General features: G+C 43.0%; 3 protein-coding genes across 4 annotated transcripts in view; all 3 read right to left on the reverse strand.

Moving 5' to 3' along the window:
• Positions 1–1,903: 1,903 nt before the first annotated feature.
• LOC106571935 (lens fiber major intrinsic protein) lies at positions 1,904–5,567 on the reverse strand. Its single transcript, XM_014145518.2, has 4 exons — positions 4,697–5,567; positions 3,952–4,116; positions 3,679–3,759; positions 1,904–3,473 (listed from the first exon to the last, which is right to left on the reverse strand). The coding sequence occupies exons 1-4, from the start codon at positions 5,054–5,056 to the stop codon at positions 3,288–3,290; spliced, it is 792 nt and encodes a 263-aa protein (XP_014000993.1). The 5' UTR covers positions 5,057–5,567; the 3' UTR covers positions 1,904–3,287.
• Positions 5,568–7,341: 1,774 nt separating this feature from the next.
• Positions 7,342–15,422, reverse strand: LOC106571939 (aquaporin-4). Of its 2 annotated transcripts, none has more exons than XM_014145527.2 (6): positions 14,600–15,422; positions 12,780–12,971; positions 12,478–12,639; positions 12,201–12,365; positions 11,945–12,025; positions 7,342–11,265 (listed from the first exon to the last, which is right to left on the reverse strand). In XM_014145527.2, exons 1-6 carry the CDS (start codon positions 14,612–14,614, stop codon positions 11,050–11,052), a joined length of 831 nt encoding a protein of 276 aa, XP_014001002.1. In that variant the 5' UTR covers positions 14,615–15,422; the 3' UTR covers positions 7,342–11,049. The 2 variants fall into 2 exon arrangements, with proteins under 2 accessions (XP_014001002.1, XP_014001001.1); XM_014145526.2 differs by having other exon boundaries at positions 12,780–12,974.
• A 1,318-nt stretch (positions 15,423–16,740) lies between these two features.
• LOC106571938 (bromodomain adjacent to zinc finger domain protein 2A) overlaps positions 16,741–26,772 on the reverse strand; it is a 37,927-nt gene continuing 27,895 nt past the window's right edge. Inside the window, 4 exon segments of the mRNA XM_045695948.1 lie at positions 16,741–18,993; positions 19,156–19,299; positions 19,451–19,728; positions 26,602–26,748. Of these exon segments, the coding sequence (XP_045551904.1) occupies positions 18,834–18,993; positions 19,156–19,299; positions 19,451–19,728; positions 26,602–26,748 (729 nt within the window). The 3' untranslated portion in view covers positions 16,741–18,833.

Raw genomic sequence — 26,772 nt, forward strand, 5'->3', positions numbered from 1 at the left:
AATAATTTGTAATTAAACAAAATGACATGACTGTTTTTTGAAAACCAAGATGTCATGACGTGTGCATAAGTGTTGGTCTACATGCTCTGGTTAATTCACAGACGATGTGTTTGCACGTGTGTGGACACTGGAGGTCTGGACTGTTTGGGTGGCTTACCATTACCATCTGTGCTGGACATCTGTGTTGAAGTCTGTGTGTAATCCAAGTGTATGTCTTTCTTCACTTTGAATATTTTCTGGAAATGTCTTTTTAAAAACGGATACTCCCACCACACACACACAGACAGTCATTTCTACACCAACTCCTTTGATTCTTCCCTTTTATTCAGCCAATAACAATAATTCGGTTATATCTGGGGGGAAATGCTGTTGTCTATCGATGTGGGAAACACCCATAGCCTTAACCCTCCCTACTCCAGCACACAGAGAGTATTGCTCAAACACCGGAGGCTGGTGAGAGCTGGAACAAAGTCAACTGGAGAAGTCTCATGGCCATACTTAGTCATCATCACACACACAGACTTATTGGGACACAGCACTGGCTACAATAAACACACACCATCTGTTTTTGATCAGTGCTGAATACCGAGAGGAGGGTGAGAGAGGAAGCCAGTTCAGACTAACAAGATGCACCTACTGATGGTGCCCTGGTTGGTACAGCACCAACAGCATAGAACAAATGTACTCTTTCAGTTCCAGAGAAACCCTCGAGGGACACAGAGAAGCTGTAGCCGGCAGGCGCTAAAAACAATCGCTCACTCCTCTCTGTCCCCATAGGAAACTATGTTGCTATTGTTGTATTCTCATAATGGTCTGGACATGTTTATAGTTAGAACCCTTTCCCACAGGTTACACACTGGTTGAATCAACGTCGTTTCCACGTCCTTTCAAGGAAATTACATTGAACCGACGTTGAATCGACGTCCGTGACCAGTGAGTTCATAGAATACAGGGAGAGACGGGGGGAAACAGAATTGAGGAAAGAGAGATAGAGGAGAAATGGACACAGCTTTGATATAACTTGACTAAACGAGCACTATTGCGAGAAGTGATAATCTATTTGTAATAATAACACGTGATGAGTAGGACTATTAGGTGTATAGATAACAGATCTGTATGAGTGTTATTTTAAATGATTGGAGTGCTTCTTAAGGTAAGCTGGTTACAATATACCCTGTTACAGAATAAAATAAAGAGGTGTGAACTAATTCATCTAATTTATTTGCATAGATGTAATCATCAAATAAATTGACCAAATGGTGAACGTAAATCATTAGTACATAGAATTGCAGGGAATTCGTTTTAAAACAGCCATCGAAATCAAGCTTTTGGTGCGATGTATTCATGCATCTCATTAAGCTAGAACCTAAATACATTATTAACTTCAACTTGGCCCAATTTACATGTCCAATTCCCCACTCTGACATAGCCTATCAAGCTAGAACGGGCCCTGCGTCTCACCCAATAGCCAATATAGGCTAAATATCCCAAGCAGGGCGACAGCAATTTCCAGATCGGCTCAGGCTCTTGGGCTTTGCGGTGGCCACTCTGGTATTAGTGTCCTTGGGAGAACGGTGTCATAAGGTGAATGCACCAATTTGTAAGTCGCTCTGGATAAGAGCGTCTGCTAAATGACTTAAATGTAAATGCTATAACCAAGTGATCACATATCGTTCTTGGTTCAACTACGCAACAGCAGGTCAGTGGAGTTCTATGAACATCAAGGCAGACAAGGTTAAACACTTTTTTTTTTCTCCAACAGTCTGAAGTTGGGGGAAGGGGAGCCAGAAACATGTGGGGAGCATCATCTTGTGGTCATTCCCACTTACTGCAAGCCAACGCAACACAAGGCATTAAAATGCCATACTGGTATAATGGAGTAAACAAAACACGATGACACAGATTTTTTATCAAGTTTTTTTGGTTTATTTTCATTTAAATGTGGTTTAAACTGCCTTATGCTGACATTAAGGATCAAATCATAAAAGGAGACTTCATGAAAAGCTTATGCAGCCATTCTGTAGTGAAAGGAATCAGTCCAGTTTGGGATACATTTCCTTTCAAATTCTTCTTTTTTTTCTGAACAAAAAAGTAGATGGTTTATGTAAAAATGAATATCATAGCAAATACCACAGTGAGGGGAGGATAAGTTATATGTCTTAAAAATTGATAACGTAATGAAAGATCATCGTGATACAAACAGGAGAGTGGTCATGAAAAGAAAACAAAATGAAAAGTACTGTTTCTGCGAACTCGATTAAACACGAATTCACATACAGACACACACTCACTGGCAAACACACTCACAAACAGGCACACACGCACTCACTCTCACACACACACATACTGTAGAAGCACCCACACACACACACACACACACACACACACACACACACAGAGATAAAAATGAAGTGATTTGAAAAATGAAACCCTGGTAAAATCTAATGGTATCATACATCCACATCTTGTGTCTGAAGTGCAGAAAACAACTGAAAAAAATTGAGAGCGATAAATCAGATGCATAATGAAAAAGCATGCCCATCTTCACTGATCTAACACAACCCTATCCGACTAAAAACCTGGAGTGTTGCCCCCCTATCCTCACCCCAACCCCTTTACCCCATCTACACCCCAACCCCCTACCCTCTATCCTATACCCTTACCTGCCCAAAGCCCACCCATGCCCTTACCTCTTACCCCAGCCATACCTACATCCCCACTGGGCAAACACTGGTTGAATCAACGTTGTTTCCACGTCATTTCAATGAAATGGCGTGAAACCAATGTGGGAATAGAAGTTGAATTGACGTCTGTGCCCAGTGGGTGCCCACCTACACCTCACCCACATGCTTCTGTGGTGATAGGTCTGGTCCTTGTGTCTATGTGGATGTGTGAAGGGAAGACTTGGTGTGGCTGAGGAGGAGGAGAGGGGAGATTAGTGGGACTGTTGGAGCAGGCCCTGTTCGCCTCTATCAAACACAATGTCCAATTCAGTATACAGAGTGAGGTTGGAGGGAGAGGAGTCTCGTTGCATGTTGAGGTTGAAGGTTGTGAACCTGTCTGTGTATGTGTGTGTATGGGTGTGTGTACAGTTTATGTATAAATACATGTCTGAATCTGCATGTTTAGTCAGTGTGTCTCAATGTGAGTGTGTGTGTGTGTGTGTGTGTGTGTTAGTTAGTGAGTCTGTGTGAGTGAGTGTATGTGTGGTGATGGGTTGGGGGCAGCACGGGGGTTGGTCGACACAGGGCCTGTCCCTCATCCCTCGTCCCCAGATAGGGACAGGCTTATAGGGCTTGTGTCTTGAGCTCGATGGGCTCCCCGCGGGTGTCCTGCTGGGTCTCCGTCTCGGGGGGTCGGCTGCCCTTCAGTGTGGCCAGGCGCTCAGACAGACCGCGCATGCGGGGAAACAGCATGAAATCGTACAGAAGAGCACCCATAGCACCTCCTATCATGGGACCCACCCAGTACACCTGACACAACACACACACGCACGCAAAGGTTATCATGAAGATATGGCACGGGCAACTTGTATTGTTGTCGCTGATATAGTTTTGGTATTATCTATACTCTTAAATACTATAAGATCATAGAATCCACCATTGTCATTTGATTATTTGATCTATTCTACGAATATTTCAGATGCTGCATTATGGTGTATGACTGTGTGTTTCTCACCCAGTGGTTGACAAAGTTCCTGAAGAGTACAGCGGGGGCGAAAGACCTAGCAGGGTTCATTCCAGCACCAGTGTAGTACATCTATAGCAGAGAAGGACAACCGGGCGCTCAGAATGAAGTACGTATTTCTGTTGTACACAATGCTGTTTTTTGTGTGTATTCCACTATGAGTACTTTTTGGTCATTGCGTGTGTGTTCCCCTATCTGTGTGTGTGTGAGTTACTCTGAGTATGTGTTACTCTGAGTGTGTGTTTGTGTCAGTGTGTTGCTCACCCCCATGAGGTGTCCGACGGTGACAGCGAAGCCGATGGACAGGGCAGCAGAGCCCATGCGGCCGTTCCTCCTCTCATCCGTCACGGCAAAGATACAAATCACCAGCTGCATGGTCAGAAACACCTCTACTGTGGTGCCCATGCCCAGGCTGATGCCAGGCTGCAGCTGGAGACGGCCAGAGGAGAAATATATCAATCAAACTTGAGGACCTTTGTGGACAAGTCATTTTTGTAAAATAAGTCTGTCCTCTTTCTAATAAAGTGTGTATTGTTTGCGCAATTAGATGTGGTCTTCAAGTTAGGTTTGTAACAGGACATGTCATTAATGACTCAATCAAAGATGTAACACAAATCAACCCAAACGTTTTTTTTATCAATTCTTTCAGTGGCCTCACCGCTATAGCCTCAGTTTTACATAACACTGATGGCTTGGATTGTTCTCATTGTACAGTAGCAACTGTAGTTACCAGAAGGTTCCGTGATGATTCCCTAATCCCTGTTCATCTCCACCCTTTCTAAATCCCCAATTACATTCAAGAAGCCTACCGAACCTAAACAATTATCAAACCCTATCAACATTGTTGACTGTTGTTGATATATATAAGATTATTTTGCTGATTTGAGCTGACAAGGGTCCAAAATGGCACCCTATTCCCTATATAGTGCACATATTTTGCAGTGCACCATAAAGGGAATATAGGGAATAGGCCCAGTACTTTTAGAGATGTGGGTGAGTGGTATCTTACCATGTTGAGAGCCATGTTACCCCTCATGTTTTTTGGGGTGACCCCATAGAGCACGGCGGCCCCGGCCATGGCCCCCAGAAACTGGGCAGCCCAGTAGAAAAAAGCGCGGAACAGGGACATCTGGGAGCCTACCAGATAGGCGAAGGTGACGGCCGGGTTAATGTGGCCGCCGCTGATGTGGCCGATGGACTGGATGATGGTGGCAGCCGCCAAGCCGAAGCACAGCGCCACGTGCAGGATGTGGTGAGGCCCAGTGGTCCAGCGCAGCGCAGCGCCTATGCCGAAAAACACAAAGAACATGGTACCGAAGAATTCAGCGAAGACCGCCCGCCAAAACGCCATGGACCGGAACTCCCACATGCTGGCCGTTTACTGGACGCTCCTCAGAACGGAAAATGTTCTTGGGAAAAAAGTTGTTGGGGTGAATCTAGAAAAAGCTTGTACCTTCTAAAAGTCTAGGTGATTTTTTTGCACTGTTTCAGATGCAAAAAAAAAAAAAAAAAAGTGATTTCCCTTTGGCAGTCAGCTAGCTGGGCTGACCTAAACGTTGTCTCACTGAGCCAATCAGTTGGAAGACAAACAGTTTAAAAAGTCGACAGAGGAATCCACCGACAGATCGATTTCTAATCTACGAACGATCTGGAGTTGGTGCGCAGGCAGTCAAACATCAACTCAGCTTTGCTTGCCTCCACTAGCCGCCTGTCGTAGAGACATAGGGGTGTGTGTGTGTGTGTGGGGGGAGTGTGTGTCTCGGGAATAGTTGTCAAGAGGTGTGCATTGATGCTAGAGGAGTGGTTCTAGAATAGAGACAGGGATAGACGGAGTGTCCTGTGGACGTTTTAGCCTCTCTGACGGAGGGGAGAGGGCCCGCCGGGGGCTTTATAACACCCCCCCAGGGGCCCCGAGTGACGCCATAATCCCCCCTCTGGGCCAGGGGTGGGGGGGACGGACATACAGGACGGCCCGAAATCAAACAAACTTAACCCCTCTGTCGCCCCCCCACAATAGACAGAGCGGGAATGAGAGGGGGACTATCAGGGGAGAGGGTGGTTGTGAGGAGAGAAGGAAGGGAGGGGGGTGAGAGAGTAAGAGAGGAAGAGAAAATAGTGAGAGTGAGAGCGACATGAGAGGGAGGAGGGAATCAAGAGAGAGCAAGTGACTGGGTGAGTAAGAACTAGGTATGGAAATTGACCCCACAGAAGTGATGAGGGGAGTTTGTCTAGTTGGCATAGTGGTACAGTACGTCATCTGTTGACATGTTATAACCATGATAAGAAGTGCTGGGGACAAGTGCTGATGGCAGAGAACGGACACACACACACACAGATAATACAGTGATCCATGGGGGGGGGGGGCAGACGGAAGAGCCTAAAGCCAACAGTGTGCGGAATTAACATGTAGACTGAAATGCCTGACCTTGTGAAACCATTGTCTTAGCATCGAGCATGTACGCCGCATGTGAACAGCGGAGCTGCTTGGTTGTTCGAAATTGTGTTTGTAGACATCATTCGTAACTGATAAGATGTCAAGGAGACAACGCGTGTTGTGCACAGAAGGGGAGGGAAAACAAATGAAGTTAACATGATCAGCTGTGGATTAGTATCATGTCTATGTCAGTCTGGATCTGTAACATCTACTGGGTAGAGGTGAATGCACCCTCACAAACCAGTGCATTTAATCACTGACCTCAAATCCTAACGGCGTTGCTAACAGAGGTATTAAGCATACGTTAGTAGTTATAAGAAATACTTAGGGGCTGTGAGCGTAACATTGGGGTTGGGAGCGCGACATTGGGACCTTAAATGTCTCTGCATATAATGTACAATCATAGGGCACTTCTTAGAGGTAATGAACTTGACATTGACACCCAAAGCACAGGACAGAGGCATGCATATGAACATATGAACATATAAACGTTGACTACTGCTGCAAAGTGGTTGGAAACAAATACATTTAAAAAAAACGAACAAAATGAGTCTAACTGTAAATATCAGCCCTTCCAAAACAGTCAGGTATAATTTAGACACATGTAGCTGTTTTCTCTCTTTCTCACTCTCTCTTCCTCGCTCTCCCTCTCTCTAGGAGGTGCTGGGATGTTCAGTGGAGAATTGATTAGGCAGAGGTTTGTATTGTGTATGAGGGTGTGTGCCAGGCAGGAGGGGTGAGAGGCAGGGTGGCCCGCTAGCAGCCAAAGCCCTGAAAAATCCCTGTATGGGGCTGGGGAAAGGGGGAGGGACAGGGCAGGACAGGAGTGGGGGACAGGGGAAACAGGGGTTATTGAGCTCCTACACCGAAGCATTGAGCTGACCAGTCCAGAGCCATCACTGGGCAGAGTGGGCTTTAAATGGAGAACGCTGAGCTCAGCATTTCAACTCTCTAAAAACACACACAATGCAAAATGCTGGCGGCACAAGGCAGTTATTTCCTATTGTCTGTTATGGGGAGTGAGAGTGTTATGTGTGCGTGTGTAGATTAGAAAGCAGATCCATGTGTGTTAGAAACTGAAGGTGCATTCGTATGAGTGTGCATGTTAGACGATGTCTGCGCACACACATTTGAGTGAGAGCGTGTGTGTGTGCTTGCGCAACTCTTGAGTGTGTGTAAGGAATATCATTATGGTTTCAATAACGATTGACCAGTTTTTATTCTTAAACATCCATAGCTTTATACAGTTAACAAAAAACATTTCAAAAAGTAACATTTGCAACGAGACATCCATAACAATTCAGGTAACAAAAACAAAAACATTTTCAGGGTTTATCATCCCTCAAAATGTTTTCCTCCTACAATTGCTAATTACAAACCCAAGAATATTTTAGAAGAGGGTAGGGAGCGCGTCTGTGAAAAGCTGATCCTACACCCTGTTTAGACCTGGGCCGTTAGAGGGCTCTGGTCTGAGGACTGATTTGACAGTGAACAGCAGAATAACAGAGCTTTGAGGTGAGAGAGCCTTAGGAAGATGACAGAGATGGTGGCCTATGTCAGCGATCAGAGTACAGACCGCTAAACTCTTTAGCATTTCAAAGCATTCACAGACAGGGTGAGTAATGCTAAAATAAAAGGATTCCGTGTTACGAAACGGACATTTCTTTGAGTGGTTGATGGGTTATATTTCACATTTCTGCGTAAATTAGTATAACATCACTGATACACTGAATATTGATAAAATTGTGTAATAGATATATAACGTATGTACAATTTTACATGTTGTGGCTAAGTGTGAAGGCTACACATTCATATGTAATTAGAAATTATAACTATGTTGTCTTCATCATTATATGATCATATTGTATATTTAAGCAATAAGGCCCGGGGGGGTGTGGTATATGGCCATTATACCACGGCTAAGGGCTGTTGTTACCCACGACGCAACGTGGAGTGGCTAGATACAGTCCTTAGCCGTGGTATATTGGCCATATACCACAAACCCACAAGGTGCCTAATTGCTATTATAAACTGGTTACCAACGTAAAAATAAATGTTTTGTCATACCTATGGTAAACGGTCTGATATACCACAACTGTCAGCCAATCAGCATTCAGGGCTCGAACCGCCCAGTTTATAATATTGCATTTATCTTATGCTAATGTCCACAGAAAATTATCCAGTGTTAAATTAAACACTGGTCCAGTGTCTATACAGGTCCACACTTTTCAGTGTTATATTAACACACTGCTTAGTGTAAAGTGTTATTTGCATATTTCCCAGAGTGCCTTGTCTTTCGAGTGAATTGTAGAATAATGATGAGTGAAAAAGTTATAGGGTCAAATATCATACCCCCAAGGAATGCTAACGTCCCTGTTATTGGTAAAGGTGAGAGGTTAGCGTGTCTTTGGGGTATGATCTTTGACCCTATGTAACTTTCTCACTCATCATTATTCACGATTCATTAAGAATTATCCGTGATCATGGTAGCATCCACATTAATGTAGAAGTGTTTAGAAACATATATTCTTATTTACAATAAAAGTGACTCCAAAACGACACAAAACATTATTTACCATGAATTTCTATAGGGCACAAATAATCTGAAACACAACCAAAACAAACTGCAAATACATCCAACAAGTTTGTAAAGTCAAAAGCTTGATGTAATCATTGCGTGGTAGGAATATGGGACAAAATACTGAACTTTTGACTACTTTATTTCTAAGAGTCTTTAGAGGAGTCAATCACTTTTACCCCTACCTTTTTGAGGGAAAAAAATATTACTTGCTATACTAAATCTCTTTCTCTGTGCAATTGTGTTAATATAAAATAATATAATTTTCCTTTTTTTTTTCATGCGTACTTCAGAAAGTATTCATACCCCTTGACTTATTCCACATTTTGTTGTGACAGTTCATTAAACAGATTTTTTTTCTCACCGATCTGCACACAATGCTCCATAATGACAAAGTAAAATACATGTTTTTATACATTTTTGCAAATGTATTGAAAATGAAATACAGAAATATCTCATTTACATAACTATTCACACCCCTGAGTCAATACTTTGTAAAAGCACCTTTGGCGGTGATTAGTTTTGAGTCGTCTTGGGTATGTCTGTATCAGCTTTGCACATCTGAATTTGGGGATTTTCACCCATTCTTTTTTCAAGCTTTGTTAAATTGGATGAGGAGTGGCGGTGAACAGCAATCTTTCCACAGATTTTCAATAGGATTCAAGTCTAGGCTTTGGCTGGGCCACTCAAGGACTTTCATATTCTTGTTCTGAAGCCATTCCAGCGTTGCCCCAGTCTAAGGTCTTTTGAACTCTGAAGCAGGTTCTCATTACGGAGTTGCCTGTTTGGCTTCATTCATTGTTCCCTCTATCCTTACCAGTCTCCCAGTCCCTGCCGCTGAAAAGGCATCCCCATAGCATGATTCTGTCACCACCATGCTTCACGGTAGGGATGATGTTAGATGGGTGATGAGCTGTGCCTGGTTTTCTCCGGACACAGCGCTGTGCATTCAGGCCAAAGAGTAACATTTTTGTCTCTTCAGATGACAGATTCTTTTGCCTTTTTGCTAACCGTTTTGTGTGCTGTCATGTGCCTTTTTGTCAGGAGTGACTTCTGTCTGGCCACTCTCCCGTAAAGCCCAACTTGATGAAGTGCTGTAGAGACTTAGCGATCTGGCAGGTTCTCCCATCTCAGCCAAGGAACTCTGTAGTTCTGTCAGAGTGGTCATTAGGTTCTTGGTCACCTCCCTGACCAAGGTCCTTCTTGCCCGGTTGCTCAGACAGCCAGCTCTAGGCAGAGTCTGGGTAGTTCCATATTTTTTCCAATTTCCCAATGATGGAGACCACTGTGCTCTTGGAAACTTTCAACACTATAGAAATTGTTTTATACCCTTCCCCAGATATATGTCTCATCATCAATTCTATCTCGGAGATCTACGGACAGTTCCTTTGACCTCATGGCTTGGTTTTTCCTCTGACATGCACTGTCAACTGTGGGACCTTATATAGAAACATCTCAAGGATGATCAAAGTAAATTGAATGCACCTGAGCTCAATTTGGAGTGTCATAGCAAAGGGTCTGAATACTTACATTTACATTTTTGTCATTTAGCAGACGCTCTTATCCAGAGCGACTTACAGTAGTGAATGCATACATTTCATAGAATTATTTTCCTGTGCTGGCCCCCCGTGGGAATCGAACCCACAACCCCTGGCGTTGCAAACACCATGCTCTACCAACTGAGCTACAGGGAAGGCTATACTAAATAGCTATACTATTTACTTATGTAAATGAGATATTTATGTATTTCATTTTCAATAAATTAGCAAAAAAATTCTAAAAACAGGTTTTCACTTTGTCATTATGGGGTATTGTATGTAGATAGGTAAGAAAAACATCTACTGAATCCATTTTTAATTCAGGCTGTAAAATGTGGAATAAGTCAATGGGTATGAAACACTAGTGGTTCTGGGGGGGCAGGGGGGGCCAGTGCCCCTGTGACAACAATTTTGGACCCCCTTGTGGCCCCCCTAAATGTGGAGTATGAAATCATTTTTACATAACTAATTTTTGCTATCCTTCTTTTTTTTTACATCCGTTATTAGACAGTGGCAACGCGGAACACTAATGATTATGAACATGGTCTTTTGCCTGCTAATGCCTGCAATGCAGTGAAGAAAACGATATGACAACAATAATGTCTAATGTAACTGGACCCTCTAACAGTACAACTGGCCCCCCCCCAGTTGAAATGGTCTAGAACCGCCACTGGTATGAATACTTTCTGAAGTCAATTTAGCTCATTATTTGAATCATTTATTTTATACAGTCATTATTGCTCATCTTTATCAAGGGTGTCAATAATTTCAGACCCCACTATATATTGTTGTGTAGCATGATGTGTCCCTTTCTAGTTTTGCTCCTGTTTGTTGACCTGCTTAGCCCTCATGGCGGTCTGGGTGACGGTGGACAGGGAGGACCGGGATACGCTGGTTGCCTCCACCATCTCTATGTCCTTACAGGTCAGACACGCAACCAGCTTCTGCCTCGATGCACTGGGGGCAAAGAAGAACTCATGGGACACCCCGGCCAGCACTGCACCCAGCACCGGTCCAATCCAGTACACCTGGTGGAGGGGGAGGGGTGTGGAAGGGGAGAGAGAGTGGTTAGGACTGATGGAGACATGGATAGAAGAAAGAGGGAAAGAGAGGGAAAGAGCTGAAGGGAGGGAGGGAGGGCGAGAGGGGGAGAAAAAGAGAGAGTGAGCAAGAGAGAGAGCAAGAGAGAGAGAGCAAGAGAGCGAGCAAGAGAGAGAGAGCAAGAGAGCGAGCAAGAGAGAGAGAGCGAGCAAGAGAGAGAGAGCGAGCAAGAGAGAGAGAGCGAGCAAGAGAGAGAGAGCGAGCAAGAGAGAGAGAGAGAGAGCGAGCGAGCAAGAGAGAGAGAGAGAGCGAGCAAGAGAGAGAGAGAGAGCGAGCAAGAGAGAGAGAGAGAGCGAGCAAGAGAGAGAGAGCGAGCGAGCAAGCAAGAGAGAGAGAGCAAGCAAGAGAGAGAGAGCAAGAGAGAGAGAGAGAGCAAGAGAGAGAGAGAGAGCAAGAGAGAGAGCAAGAGAGAGAGCAAGAGAGAGAGCAAGAGAGAGAGAGCAAGAGAGAGAGAGAGAGCAAGAGAGAGAGAGCAAGAGAGAGAGAGCAAGAGAGAGAGAGCAAGAGAGAGAGAGCAAGAGAGAGAGAGCAAGAGAGAGAGAGAGAATTTGTTCGGTATGCAGTTCAAGGTGATATTGTGACTGTAATAGATGTGGAGGGTCTTACCCAGTGGTTTTCCCAGAAGCCAGTGATGATGGCTGGACCCAGGGAACGTGCCGGGTTCATACTGCCTCCAGAGAACCGACCCTAAGAGGACCACAACACACACATACCCAAAGATTAAAACATAGTAAAGTAAGTAAAGTAAACTGAACTAAACTACACAAAACAACACTATTAAACTAAACTACCCTCAACTACACTAAACTATTGAACTAAATAAAATTAGAGACAAGAGGAATCAGACGTGAACAGTTCTGACCCCGATGAGCACGCCTGCGCTGAGAGAGAAGCCGATGGCCAGGTTCCCTGGTTCTGTGTTCTCCCTCCGACGGTGGTCCTCCACGGAGAACACAGTGAAGACCAGCTGGAACGTTGACAGAAGCTCCATCCCTAGAGCCTGGGCTGCATTCACCTCGAGAGGAACCTAGAATTGGAGGAAGGGGGGGGGCAGAGTTCCAAATGAAACAAAAAGTCTAAAAGAGTAACAGTACAGGTCTATGATTAGATTTAGACCCCCCCCCTCCACACACACTGACCCTGCTAACGAAGCAGTCTGCAGTGGTTTTGAGGGGCAGGGCGAAGTAGAGAGCCCCGGCCCCCAGGGAAGCCCCCAGACACTGGGCTCCCACGTACACCAGGGCCCTCATCAGGTCCAGCCTCCGCGTGGCCAACAGAGACAGGGTAACTGCTGGGTTCACCTGCACCATGATAGAGAGAGGCAGAGTTAAAATTGACAATCAATCATAGTGATCAATTTACAAGTCATTCTGTGCCGAAAGGTTAGAGACACACACATGCATACAGACACACAACCATAAGTCCAGAAAGGCAGGTTCACCTGTGCTCCGCTGATCTCTCCAAAACAGTGTCCCAGGGCAACAGCCACCATGCCTGCAGCCAGGGCTGGGTAGAGGGGCCCCGTGGAGGTCTCTCCAGGGCCCGGCACAGAGGCCCCCAGAACAGCACTCACAAACACCAGGGAACCCAGCAGCTCGGCCAGCATGGCACGCCAGAACTCACGACTACGCAACTCCTCAGGGAGAGGGAACAGAGGCACGTTTTAATCCTCCGGAGACAAAGCAATTCATTTTTGTCCTCTCTAATGGACATCAGTTCTTAGTGCATATCTCTGAGGCCATACAAGCCCCTGTATTAAGTCCTGTTGTCCTTTTAAGAAGACATTCTGGGCTTTTCAATCATATCACATATGTGGGTTGTGACCTTGACAACTTTATCTTCCTGGGGCCAGATTCACAAAACCTTTTTAAGAAGAAGTTTCTTCTTAAATGCAATTTTCTCCTTAACTATAGACTTAAGAAAGTTAAGCAAAGTTGCTATTCCTTAAAAAGGTTATTGGAAATGTTCTTAGGCAGAAAGTCAAGAAGAAATTTGATTCTTGAAAATAAAGTTAATGGCCTTGTTCTTAATTCCAAGATAGCTAAACCCATGTCTTAATTCAGGCCAGTGAGAGAAAAAGCTCATGAAAGCAATTGACATGTTTAATTCACTCAAAAACTTCATCTGAAAGTTTCAGTATTAATTATTTTAAACCCAAGAACAGGTTTTAGAAACGTAATCTCAGCAAGAAATATGCTAATTGCTAGCTAGATAGCTAGCTAAATTGGTTGCCTAGCAAGAAACATCTTAAGAAGATTCGTAAGAAGATATTTGAGAAGTACATAAGAAAATCATTAAATCTTAAGATATTATTGAGGAATTGCACTTACGAACTATCTTATGAAGTTCTTTATCTTACATATTTTCTGCGTAAGAAGTTTTTTGTGAATCTGAGCCCTGGTTCTTAAAAAAATGTCTCCTGTCAAAATGTGCACATTTTATGGAAATTTGAAAAGTAGTGTGTGTAATTATTAATTATCATTTTTGTGTGTTTGATATTCAAACTGTTTCTAGTAAGTAAATATATCAGGAATAATTAAGTGAGTTGTCAAGACTGTAATAATTTGTTCACATTAAATAAGAGCTAAATAAGAGATTATCAAGAAATGTCCTCTGTAGTGGACACCAGGATACCGCAACTGTGTTTTTTTATGTACTATACCCCCACAAAAAAAATGTCAATCCCAATTTTTTTTTTTTTTTTTCGGGTCTCAGGAGGATATAGCATTAAACTACCATTGTAAATACCATACCAAACCCAGTGTCTTGAATATAAAAACATGAGTTGTGTTAGCATGCTAACCGACCCATGCCACTCTGATACTTCCATATCGGGTTATCCTGAACACTTATCATTAGATTATGGTAGATGTGGGCACAATCCAAATCAAATGGCCTAGCAAGTTATAATGAAGTTATGGAACTAATCTGTGGAATGATCATTATCAATGTCTGAAGAGGCCGTACCGCCACGTTGATCAAAGGTTCAGGTTATTAAAATAACTTCACTAAAAAAATAAAAATAGCTTTTTTTTACACACACACACACACTCACACACACACACACACACACACACACACACACAAGGCTGTCATTGTAAATCATAATTCGTTGTCTTGGACCAACATTAGTTAATTACAGGTGAAGTAAGATAAAGGAAAAGTAAGCATCTTCATTGGGCTTATGGAAACTTTATGAATGTTCGATAAAGCCTTTATAAGTTGTGTAGGAAGTAAAAAAAAATGTTTTTTTTAACTCACCTCACGCAGTGTCATGTTGAACAGGTTGAGTGCGTAATTATCTGTCTTGTTTTTCCTCTCTGTCCGTTTCTGTCCTTCTGTCCTGTCGATCTGCGGGATCCTTTTCTCGGTCTGACTGTCTCGCCTTTTGTTCGTGTGTTCTGTCTGTGTGACTGGTCTTTCCCTGGAGGAGCGTCTGAGTGGCCCAACCACAACACAAGAGGACTGCCCCCCCCCCCCTCTCTCACCCCTCTTTTTACTGACCCCCTTCCTCTCCGTTTTGCCTCCTCCCCCTCCTACCTGTGTGTTATGAATTAGGTGGAATGATTGTCCAAGTGTGTTTGGTCACCATTCCCCCTCCCCCAGTATGAGGCTATGTTCCCCAGGCGAGGGCTTCTCCTCCTGGGCTGAGCTCAGCTGGAGTGTCCTGAGCACCTGGCACACATCATAGCTCCCTCGGACTCATTTTCATATCAATGACACTGAGGAGAGGCCCATTACTGAGTAGAGATGGAGAGAGCTAGAGACATATCATGAACAGGCCATATCATTACCAAACACAATTACAGCATCCACATTATGGGATGGACTGATCAGCAACTGTATACGGGTACAGTTTGACTGGATCCAACCACAAGGTCAATCTATCCCACATATTGTAATCAATACTTTTTTTTGAATGATTGATAGCTGTAACAACGTTATGTTGGCATAGAGAAACAGAGGCAGAGACAAAAAAGTGGAGGCTGCAGTGATCGTGGGATGAGTACAGGAGTGTCTGAAGAACAGTAAAAGGTTGACCATGACGTCATGATCCTTCCACACGGAAAATAACTGAACACTTCACTGGGATTGAAAAAGGGCCAAAGGTTTCTATCTAATCTAAAGTTTATCTTCAATGATCTAATACGTAACTGTTCATCTCCCACGCACCATGGCATCTCCCTCCGCCCCTCCTCCTTTTTCTCTCTTTCATCAACCTACTTGTGAGGTACCATTCGAATCGCCATGGAGACAGTCTCTTTCATGATGCAGTTGCCATGGCGCCTATTGTGATGCTGGCTCAATGGATGCTTTTTGTCATCATCTTTGATAGGAAACAAACACCCCTGTGAAGATCCACCCTAAAAAAAAACACAAAGAGTTGTGTTTTAACATTCACAATGTATTTACTTTTTTGAGGTATTTGATAACCATTTTACAAACATTATCCTTGCAATAAAGTCAAGATATGAGCCAAATTGCATGTCCATGAGTCTCAAGTTGTGACATGTTGTTCGACAGGCTTTGTGATAGTTTTGATTAGAACTGATTAATCAAACAGATCAGGCTTAAAAAAAAGTGTAAAGATGATTACACTACATAACACCTCCACCCAGTGGAGTGGAGGGAACCTGGCTGATAAAGTGGTGTTTGGGGGACAAGAAGGGACCGGACGAGGTCAATGGCCAAGAGAAGCCCCCTAGGCTTCAGGGGCCCACTCCGTACAAGACCCGGTCCAGAATTAACTGGTTGGGGGGGGAACGGTAGCGTGCCCCATTATGGGGTGGATTACCCCCCTCCACTGGCGTTGTTATGCCCCTTTTGTGGAGTTAAGCCCCTCTGTGTGGGCAGGATGGGTGGGGCCGAGCAGTGGAACCCGCTGGCTGGGGAGTTTTCAGTCCCCTCCACCCAGAGTGCTGACACAACCACTCACACACACACACAAAACCCCACTCAGACCTCTAACTGATTGCCACTAAAACCCCTCGCAAAGTGCCAGCTAAGGGATACAAGGGAGATAGAGACCATCCATCAATCCCAGAACAGAGTGTGCATGGATAGTGTCAGAAGAAAGTATTTGAAGGGTTACGCTGTTATCTCCCTCTTCCATAGCATCAACTTCTAAACGATCAGCACACTCACCCATTTTGGTTTCTGTGTGAAAGGTGTAAATGAGACCTCTTCCCCTCGGTCCCATTTAAGAAGAGGAAGTCCAGCTGGCGCCGACTGGAGGGCCTTCCCTGCAGCATGTGCTCCAGACAGGGCTCACCAGGGTACTGAGGTGTGCATAGGCGCCGCTCTTACACCTCCATTCAAGCGGAGGCTACTGTACGAGACTGCTACTGTGATTTAATAAAACACAAAACAGGAGTGAAATGAGGACCCAGGGACATTTGGAGTGTCGTCTCTCTACTAGATGTTTTTTTATTCAACTCACAGTACATTCTACAGATGCACACGTGTTACATCACCTCGATACAACATGGTCTCGTAATACGTCCTCTTAAAAATGATAGATTGGTCCTAAAAATATAGAAAGGAACAAATTTAAAGTCACAAAAACTGTACATTATTAAAAATTCACTTAACACCACATTTGCTTTTATTTTCATGTCATTTCTTTTTAAATATAGAAAAAAGAACGTCCCTTTTGTGTAGCAAGGAACACAACAATGCATTTCCTATCGACTGGTTTCAGTTCAGTGTAAGAAGCTTTAAATAAAACCCGGATTGTGGAGTATCGCCCTGCCGCCTTCATACCTTTCCCATAACCCACCAACCATGCCACGCCATGGAGTGCAGTGGCCCCTTTACAGAGAAAACAATGCATTCATAATAAGAACGTGAGGTTAGCTAAATGTGCACAGACTTGTATAGAAGCCTTTTTTCAATACGGGTCAAGAACAAAATGTTTCTCATAACACACAAGCTATCCCTGTTCTCTACTGCCAAGCTGCAGAAACCTACACACAAAAACCTCTCAATGCACATTTCCTGTTATTCTGCAGTATTCAGAAAGAGAAGAGTAATAGCATCTCCCCAACTTGAAAGTTAAGCTTGTATTTCTTTTTTTGGGGGGGGGGGGGGGGTTATGATTTCTTGTTTTAGAAGCACAGGCCAATGTTTCTACGTTAATATCAAATTGACAATTCAACATTTTCAGTGTTTCTCAAATACCTGTTAAGATCCTTTAAACTTAGAATGCAGATATATTTTTTTAGCACTAAGAAATATTGAGTGACATTTTTCCATAATATCAAAACAATTCTTCCAACGAAAAGATGTCGGTAAAAACATGAGACATATTGCTACAGAACAGTCAACCGATAATATTTCAGCAGCTTGCTAGTTTTCCACACAATTTGACCAATATGGTAAGCTACAACACAAAGCGAACAGTGTTTTAAACAGAGGTTTAAAATGGCGGTAGCGTCTTATTAGTCCTATTCACACAGTCTATAGGCACACCTCAGCTGAAAATTCACATCGCTGTGACTACCGGTCTTCGTTGTGATTACGAAGCAGTGAAAACACAAAACAGTAAAAAAAATTAAAATATTTTTAAAAGCCTCCAGTTTCTGAAACCAGTGTCCTTCACACAGCAGCAGGGTGGTCGTGTGTGTGTGTGTGTGTGTGTGTGTGTGTGTTAGGGGTTGGTTACGTGTGATGTGACAGTCTTTAGAGAGAAAAAAAACGATCCTTTCCACTTTGTTTTACTGGCCTTTTCATAAATCGTCTAAACATCTCAACTAAGGAGTCTGTACATATTCACTACAAGCTATTGCTATTAAATAATCCCAGCTATTGTACTCTTTATATATATATATATATATATAGAATATATAATAAAAATATATTGAGAAAAATTGCTTCTAGGCATAAGACCACACATGACATTTCCATTGAACAGTTAAGAGAGGATCCAATCCCAAAGTGTTTGAGTTTAGAGAGAACGGTAGGGTTTTGATCCACTTGGGGTCGAAACGAGGTCAGAGCATGTCAGGTCTGAAGCGAAGCGGTCGCATTGGTCTGGCAGACCTCTTGACTGGGACCATGACACAGGGCAGAATTAGAGAACCAATCAACTCAGGGCCTCAGACCCTCCTCCCGCCCCCCAGAGCAAGGGATGGACCAATATCGTGGCCTTGTTATGAGACGAGGGGTGAGGCTTAGGAGAGAACGTGACGACAGCAGAATTCCAAGCAGCTGATCAGGTGCAGATGTGAGGGTGCAGTGGGAGGGCGGGAGGGAAGGAAGAGAGGTGGAGAGCTCAAACATCCCCCTCTCTGTCATCCAGAGAATTTCAACCCAACTGGGTCGAGGTTTTATAAAGGAAAAACAAGAACGACATACAAATAACCAAACCTATACATATCTATACAGGGCTGGAGGAGACTCCAGCCAAGACAGTCTTAGTAGTAATGGAGAGCATAAGCGTCAGGCAATGGGGTTAGGGCGCTGTCCTTGGCCCCACCCCCAGCGCCCTGGGCTCCTATTTGTCCTTGCTCTCGTAGAACTCCACCCAGCGGTTCTCGAAGAAGCGCTTCATGGAGTGTCCAGCCATGCCCACCTCGGACGTGTCCTCGTTGAACTGCTCGCAGTTGTTGAACACCAGATGGGCGTCCGCTGCAAACTCCTCACAGCTGCAGTACCTGGGAGCAGGGGAGGAGAGGGGAGAAAGACAGGTCAAATATAAAAAGGTGACAAGTTTTCAGTAACATTATGGAAAACGAGAGAAACCGGCCTCCTTATGGAAGTTGGGGTCATGTTGTAGATTGACACACAGACAGACAGAGTGAAGTAGTGCCCCGTACCCTCCCTGTAGCAGCCTCTCCCTCATGGTGAGGAAGTCCATGGGGTTCTTGATGATGCGTCGGTAGCCAGGCACCATGCGGGGGTTGACCGGCTCCAGGAAGGGCCAGGCGTCAGCGTGAGACTCCATCTCCATAAGGATGATTCTACACACACACACACACACACACACACACACCGTTAGAAGTGGTCCTACAGAAACCTGTGTAACAAGAAGTGATCTGAAGTCAGTAATGGAAGCTCGTGGGCCTATAACGACTAACACTGAGGAGATAACTCATCTAAGTTCAGACTCACTCGCAGTAGGTGAGGTCGGGCTGGTTGCGGGTGGTCATGCGGCGGCGCTTGGCGGGCGAGAAGCCAGTCGTGCATCCCCCGTCTCCCGAGTAACGGGAGGAGGAGGATGAGGCGGGGCCGCCGTCCTTCTGTCGCATTGCCATGCCATCACCACCGCCACTACGTCTGCTGGGCACCGTCTCCTCCTCAGAACTGTCGTCTTCGTACCTCCTCTTCTTCACCCGGGTCCTCTGCTTGGAGGAGCGCTGGTTGCTATGTGGTGACTCACCGTCACTCGCCTTATAAACAACAGGACACAGTGAGACAGAGAGTAAATAACAGCCCTGGGGAAAGGTTAAGGACTCAGGGCCACTTTACAGAGTAGCAGGTTTTGAAGGAGGAGGGCGTACGGTAGCCTGGGTGACGCGTGACCCACGTGACTACACAGCGAGCTGTGGGTAGAGGCTGGTGTTAGCATGACTAGGCCTAAGGGGCTCAATGCTACTGACAGTATTATGGTTTAATAACGGTTCAGTTTCAAATTAAATTCGCCAAAACAACAGGGCAGATAATTGTAATCACATTGCATCAATGTGACTTTTTGGTTGAATTTTCAAAAAGTAAATCAGTTTCTCAATCTAACCCAGGTTGAAAAGGCAGGACATTTCTATCTGCGACGTTATGAACCCATGCCCTCTGGTTAGAGGCTCGGCAGACTTTAGGTATTGGAACAAAACTCAACGCAGTACATGAATGTCGTTTTTCGTCACAAAATAGGGGGCTCTTTGTAGTACGTAGGCCTGCCTACCTTGCTTTCAACTCAGTTTTGCTCCTCTCAAATTTTGAATAAAAACCTTTTTCAAATCTCTGGAGCAGACGATATCTACCTTCATCTGGAATAGCAAACCTTCCAAAAATTTTTTTTTTTAAATGCTTCAAATAAACCACTCTGAAAGTGGTTCAGCTTTACCTAATTTCATATTCTATTATTGGGCTGCTAACATTCAGAAACTCACATTTTGGCTTCATACCCCTGGGACAGACTGGTGCCTTCTAGAAGCTTGGTCCTTTCCTCTCTCACTTCCCTTGTTAGCTCCACTAGACCCGTTACTGCATCCAAATTTACTTCTAATCCGGTTGTAGTTTCTTCTCTTAAAATCTGGACAAAGTTTCGGGAACCATTTTGGTTTTAAAGGCCCCTCTGTACTGGGATCCATTTGCAACAACCATTTTCTCCCCCTTCGTCTTTGGATTCTGCCTATTTTATGTGGAAAAACAAAGCCTTGATAAGCTTCAAAGACCTTTATGAAAATTAGGTCCTCTGCAGTTGTCTCTACCCTTCCCACTGAACGAACAATGACTACACTCAAGTAAACACAATTACATTTAGCTTTAACCTTTATGATTTGACTCCAATACAGTTAAGATGAACTAAAATGCCTCTACGGCAATATATACACTATTTCTTCTAATATGACAAGTAAGATTAACTGAAAAATGTATTCTCACTCATCTCCTACTCTTATTTTTATTTCCTTAAAAACAAAGCTATTTCTATTACACATATTCAGTTGAAGTCGGAAGTTTACATACACCTTAGCCAAATACATTTAAACTCAGTTTTTCACAATTCCTGACATTTAATCAGAGTAGAAATTCCCTGTCTTCAGTCAGTTAGGATCACCACTTTATTTTAAGAATGTGAAATGTCAGAATAATAGTAGAGAGAATGATTTATTTCAGCTTTTATTTCTTTCACATTCCCAGTGTGTCAGAACAAGTTGGGTGAATTTAGACCCATTCCTCCTGACAGAGCTGGTGTAAATGAGTCAGGTTTGTAGGCCTCCTTGCTCGCACACGCTTTTCAGTTCTGCCCACAAATTGTCAATAGGATTGAGGTCAGGGCTTTATGGCCACTCCAATACCTTGACTTTGTTGTCCTTAAGCCATTTTGCCACAACTTTGGAAGTATACATGGGGTCATTGTCCATTTGGAAGACCCATTCGCAACCAAGCTTTAACTTCCTGACTGATGTCTTGAGATGGTGCTTCAATATATCCACATAATTTTCCTACCTCATGATGCCATCTATTTTGTGAAGTGCACCAGTTCCTCACGCAGCAAAGCACCCCCACAACATGATGCTGCCCCACCGTGCTTCACGTTTGGGATGGTGTTCTTCGGCATGCAAGCCTCCCCATTTTTTCTCCAAACATAACGATGGTCATTATGGCCAAACAGTTCTATTTTTGTTTCATCAGACCAGAGGACATTTCTCCAAAAAGTCTTCGTCCCCATGCAAACTGTAGTCTGGCTTTTTTATGGCGGTTTTGGAGCAGTGGCTTCTTCCTTGCTGAGCGGCCTTTCAGGTTATGTCAATATAGGACTCGTTTTACTGTGGATATATATACTTTTGTACCCGTTTCCTCCAGCATCTTCACAAGGTCCTTTGCTGTTGTTCAGGGATTGATTTGCACTTTTCGCACCAAAGTACGTTCATCTCTAGGAGACAGAACGCGTCTCCTTCCTGAGCGGTATGCCAGCTGCGTGGTCCCATGATGTTTATACTTGCGTCCTATTGTTTGTACAGATGAACGTGGTACCTTCAGGCGTTTGGAAATTGCTCCCAAGGATGAACCAGACTTGTGGAGGTCTACAATTATTTTCTGAGGTCTTGGCTGATTTCTTTTGATTTTCCCATGATATCAAGCAAAGAGGCACGGTGTTTGAAGGTAGGCCTTGAAATACATCCACAGGCACACCTCCAATTGCATCAAATTAAATCAATTAGCCTATCAGAAGCTTCTGAAGTCATGACATAATTTTCTGGAATTTTCCAAGCTGTTTAAAGGCACAGTCTGACCCACTGGAATTGTGATACAGTGAATTATAAGTGAAATAATCTGTCTGTAAACAATTATTGGAAAAATTACTTGTGTCATGCACAAAGTAGATGTCCTAAACGACTTGCCAAAACTATTGCTGGTTAACAAGAAATTTGTGGAGTGGTTGAAAAACGAGTTTAATGACTCCAACCTAAGTGTATGTAAACTTCCAACTTCAACTGTATAATTGGCTATATAGTTATGTTTATGATACAGATCTACCAGGGCCAAGACATCTTGTGGCATGCCACAGGGTATGACAATTGCACCTTTATTATTCCTAATCTATATAAATGACCTTGCTGCTGTGTCTATCGTACTTCCCATTCTCTTTGCTGATGATATCAATTTGACTTTATCACACAAGAATTTTGATTCACAAATTAATGAAGCCAACTCAGGCATCGCCACATTTTCTGAATAGTTCCAGAAAAACAAATGATCTTTAAATGCAAAAAAAAAATCCAGCTTTATTGTATTCACTAGTAAGAATAAGAAATATTGTTAAAAAAAAGAGCCAGAATCTCAATTGGTGGGAATGAAAAGGAACACGTTACATCCACTAGGTTCCTCTGAGTTTTAATTGATGAAAAGTTATCCTGGAAAGATCATATTCAATTTGTCTGCAGCAAAGTGATGAAATCTGTTGATATCATCAGAAAGATGAACGGTTTGGTTCATCAGGCTTGCTTCCTAACTCTATAATATAGCTTCATTTACCCATATCTCATTTACTGGCCAGTACATACGCCTCATACCTACACATACAAAATACATTTGCAAGACTAGCCACCTCGACTAATTACCTGGCTGCATCTATACCTTTGTTTAAGAAACTCAATATCTTGTCTATTTACGACAATGTACGCCAATTATGCACCACCCAGACAGTTTACCTAAACCCTTCAATGGATTCTTCCTGGTTAATACTGAAATACATCAATGCAATTATCTTCACATAACATCCTCCCTCAATAACTTCAAGCGAAGACTGGGGGTCAGCCTGATGAACCAAACTACTCAGTAATCTCCTCCATATGGCCCAACTCTCTCACACTCACATGCACACACATTTAAACAAAACAAATATATATATTTTGTGTGTGAATACTGATCAATTCATTTATACTTAGTAGGTTTTGTTATCGATTTTCATTTTTGTACGTATGTATTGTATATAGTTTTTTTGTGGTGTGGTTTTCATATAAGCCCTTGGACTTCCAACCACACCTGCACGTTGTTTTTTAAATTATTATTTTATCTGTATTATTGTCTATCACTTGTTTTCTTTGGTGCAAACTAAAACTATGTGATTCCAGTCTATTTTAAAATGGTAAAAACAGGTGTTAGCCATGTGCTTTTACTACATGAGCAAAAACGATTACATTCTATTTTTAGCCGATATGGGAGTGAATACATTCCAAGCAGCGTATCAAAGTGGTATAATGTTGTAGGTTACAATATTTTAGGTTAGCCAAGGCATCATTTTTTATTATAAATCAGATTATTTCACATGGACATGTGGGACGCTAAAAAGCTAGCTAGCTTGCTGTTTTTAGCCAGCAAGCTAGCAAGGGAAGACAAGAAAATCACTGCTATCGCCGGTCTGAATGTTGCTATTTGGGAGTCTAGGAACGCAAGGATCGGCAAAGTATCATGCTACCAAAAGGTATACATTGATCCCCAAAAAAATCAGACTCCAGCAAACGCACGCCCTTTAACTTCTTTGGGATAGGGGGCGGTATTTTGACGTCCGGATGAAAAGCATGCCCAAAGTAAACTGCCTGCTACTCAGGCCCAGAAGCTAGGATATGCATATAATTGGTAGATTTGGATAGAAAACACTGAAGTTTCTAAAACTGTTAAAATAATGTCTGTGAGTATAACAGAACTGAAATCGCAGGCAAAACCCCGAGGTCAAACCATAAAAAATAAAAAAAATCTGCATACCACTGATTTCAATGCCTGGCACTTTTATAATAGGGCGAAATCGTCCCCGATTGCAGTTCCTAGGGCTTCCACTAGATGTCAACAGTCTTTAGAAAGAGTTTCAGGCTGGTTTTTGGAAAAATTAGGGAGAAGTTGTAGTTTTTCTAGTGGCTCCATTTTGGCTGTAGTGTTTCCAAACGCATGGCCGAGAGGGCACGTTCTTTTTGTTTATCTCCGGTAAAGACAATAACAATTCTCTGTCTTAACCTGTTAGGGCTAGGGGGCAGTATTGACACGGCTGGATAAAAAAAACATACCCGATTTAATCTGGTTACCACTCCTACCCAGTAACTAGAATATGCATATACTTATTACATATGGATAGAAAACACCCTAAATTTTCTAAAACTGTTTGAATGGTGTCTGTGAGTATAACAGAACTCATTTGGCAGGCAAAACCCTGAGACATTTTCTGACAGGAAGTGGATACCTGATGTGTTGTATTGCCTTTAAACCTATCCCATTGAAAAACACAGGGGCTGAGGAATATTTTGGCACTTCCTATTGCTTCCACTAGATGTCACCAGCCTTTACAAAGTGTTTTGAGTCTTCTGGAGGGAGATCTGACCGAACAAGAGCCATGGAACGATGATGTCCCATTAGACACCTGGCGCGCGAGTTCATGTTGGGTACCCTCGTTCCAATACGTTATAAAAGAGTATGCATTAGTCCACCTTGAATATTATTCATGTTCTGGTTAAAAAAGGCCCTAATGATTTATGCTATACAACGTTTGACATGTTTGAACGAACGTAAATATATTTTTTCCCCTCGTTCATGACGAGAAGTCCGGCTGGCTTAGATCATGTGCTAACAAGACGGAGATTTTTGGACATAAATGATGAGCTTTTTTGAACAAAACTACATTCGTTATGGACCTGTGATACCTGGAAGTGACATCTGATGAAGAGAATCAAAGGTAATGGATTATTTACATAGTATTTTCGATTTTAGATCTCCCCAACATGACGTCTAGTCTGTATCGCAACGCGTATTTTTCTGGGCGCAGTGCTCAGATTATTGCAAAGTGTGATTTCCCAGTAAGGTTATTTTTAAATCTGGCAAGTTGATTGCGTTCAAGAGATGTAAATCTATAATTCTTTAAATGACAATATAATATTTTACCAATGTTTTCTAATTTTAATTATTTAATTTGTAACGCTGACTTGACTGCCGGTTATTGGAGGGAAACGATTTCCTCAACATCAATGCCATAGTAAAACGCTGTTTTTGGATATAAATATGAACTTGATAGAACTAAAAATGCATGCTTTGTCTAACATAATGTCCTAGGAGTGTCATCTGATGGAGATTGTAAAAGGTTAGTGCATCATTTTAGCTGGTTTTATGGTTTTGGTGACCCAGTCTTTGAATTGACAAAACATTACACACAACTCTTGTAAATGTACTGTCCTAACATACTCTAAATTTATGCTTTCGCCGTAAAACCTTTTTGAAATCGTAAAACGTGGTTAGATTAAGGAGATGTTTATCTTTCAAAGGGTGTAAAATAGTTGTATGTTTGAAAAATTTGAATTTTGACATTTATTTGGATTCAAATTTGCCGCTCTTGAAATGCACCTGCTGTTGATGGAGTGCACCACGGGTGGCACGCTAGCGTCCCACCTAGCCCATAGAGGTTAAATGTTATTGTTTATTTGTGTATTAGGGTACCTAAGGTTTGATTATAAACGTTGATTGACTTGTTTGGATAAGTTTATTGGTAACGTTTGGGATTCATTTTGTATGCATTTTGAAGGAGGGAAACCGAGTGGGTTATTGACTGAAGCGCGCCAGCTAAACTGAGTTTTTATGGATATAAAGAAGGAATTTATCAAACAAAAGGACCATTTGTAATGTAACTGGGACATTTTGGAGTGCCAACAGAAAAAGATCTTCAAAGGTAAGGCATATATTATATCGCTACTTCTGACTTTCGTGTCGCAACTCCCTAGTTGAAAATGATTTATGCATTTGTGTGCTGGACGCAGTCCTCAGAAAACCGCATATTTTGCTTTCGCAGTAAAGCCTTTTTGAAATATGACACCTTGGCTGGATTAACAACAAGTAAAGCTTTATTTTGATGTATTGCACTTGTGATTTCATGAAAGTTAAATATTTATAGTAATTTAATTTGAATTTGGCGCTCTGCCATTTCACCGGATGTTGGCCAGGTGGGACACTACCGTCCCACGTATCCATAACGACTGAGTAAGCTGTGGATCGACCTTTAGGTGAACAGTGACCACTGCTGTAATCCATAAGGGTAGCCGAGCAGAGCCCCAGTCAGTCCTCACCTTGGAGAAACAGGTGGGGCAGAACCAGTCCCCCTCTGGCACCTGGGTGACCTTTGGCCTCAGGCAGTACATGTGGCAGCCGCGGTCACAGCAGTCACACAGCAGCAGGTACTCATCATTATCCCCCTTCCTGCACACTTGACACGTCTACAACAGACACACAGGTAGAGT

This window comes from Salmo salar, chromosome ssa15 (assembly GCF_905237065.1).
Source record: "Salmo salar chromosome ssa15, Ssal_v3.1, whole genome shotgun sequence".
NCBI lineage: Eukaryota > Metazoa > Chordata > Actinopteri > Salmoniformes > Salmonidae > Salmo > Salmo salar.

Excerpts from the sequence above, each read along its gene's own strand:
- LOC106571935 (XM_014145518.2), bottom strand. The coding sequence starts at position 5,056 with ATGTGGGAGTTCCGGTCCATGGCGTTTTGGCGGGCGGTCTTCGCTGAA. Across the intron at positions 4,117-4,696 it reads GTAACATGGCTCTCAACATG|CTGCAGCCTGGCATCAGCCT; the intron begins GTAAGATACCAC and ends GGCCGTCTCCAG. Across the intron at positions 3,760-3,951 it reads CCGTCGGACACCTCATGGGG|ATGTACTACACTGGTGCTGG; the intron begins GTGAGCAACACA and ends TCTCTGCTATAG.
- LOC106571939 (XM_014145526.2), bottom strand. Across the intron at positions 12,640-12,779 it reads GAGAGATCAGCGGAGCACAG|GTGAACCCAGCAGTTACCCT; the intron begins GTGAACCTGCCT and ends ATCATGGTGCAG. Across the intron at positions 12,026-12,200 it reads GCGCAGGCGTGCTCATCGGG|GGTCGGTTCTCTGGAGGCAG; the intron begins GTCAGAACTGTT and ends TGGTCCTCTTAG.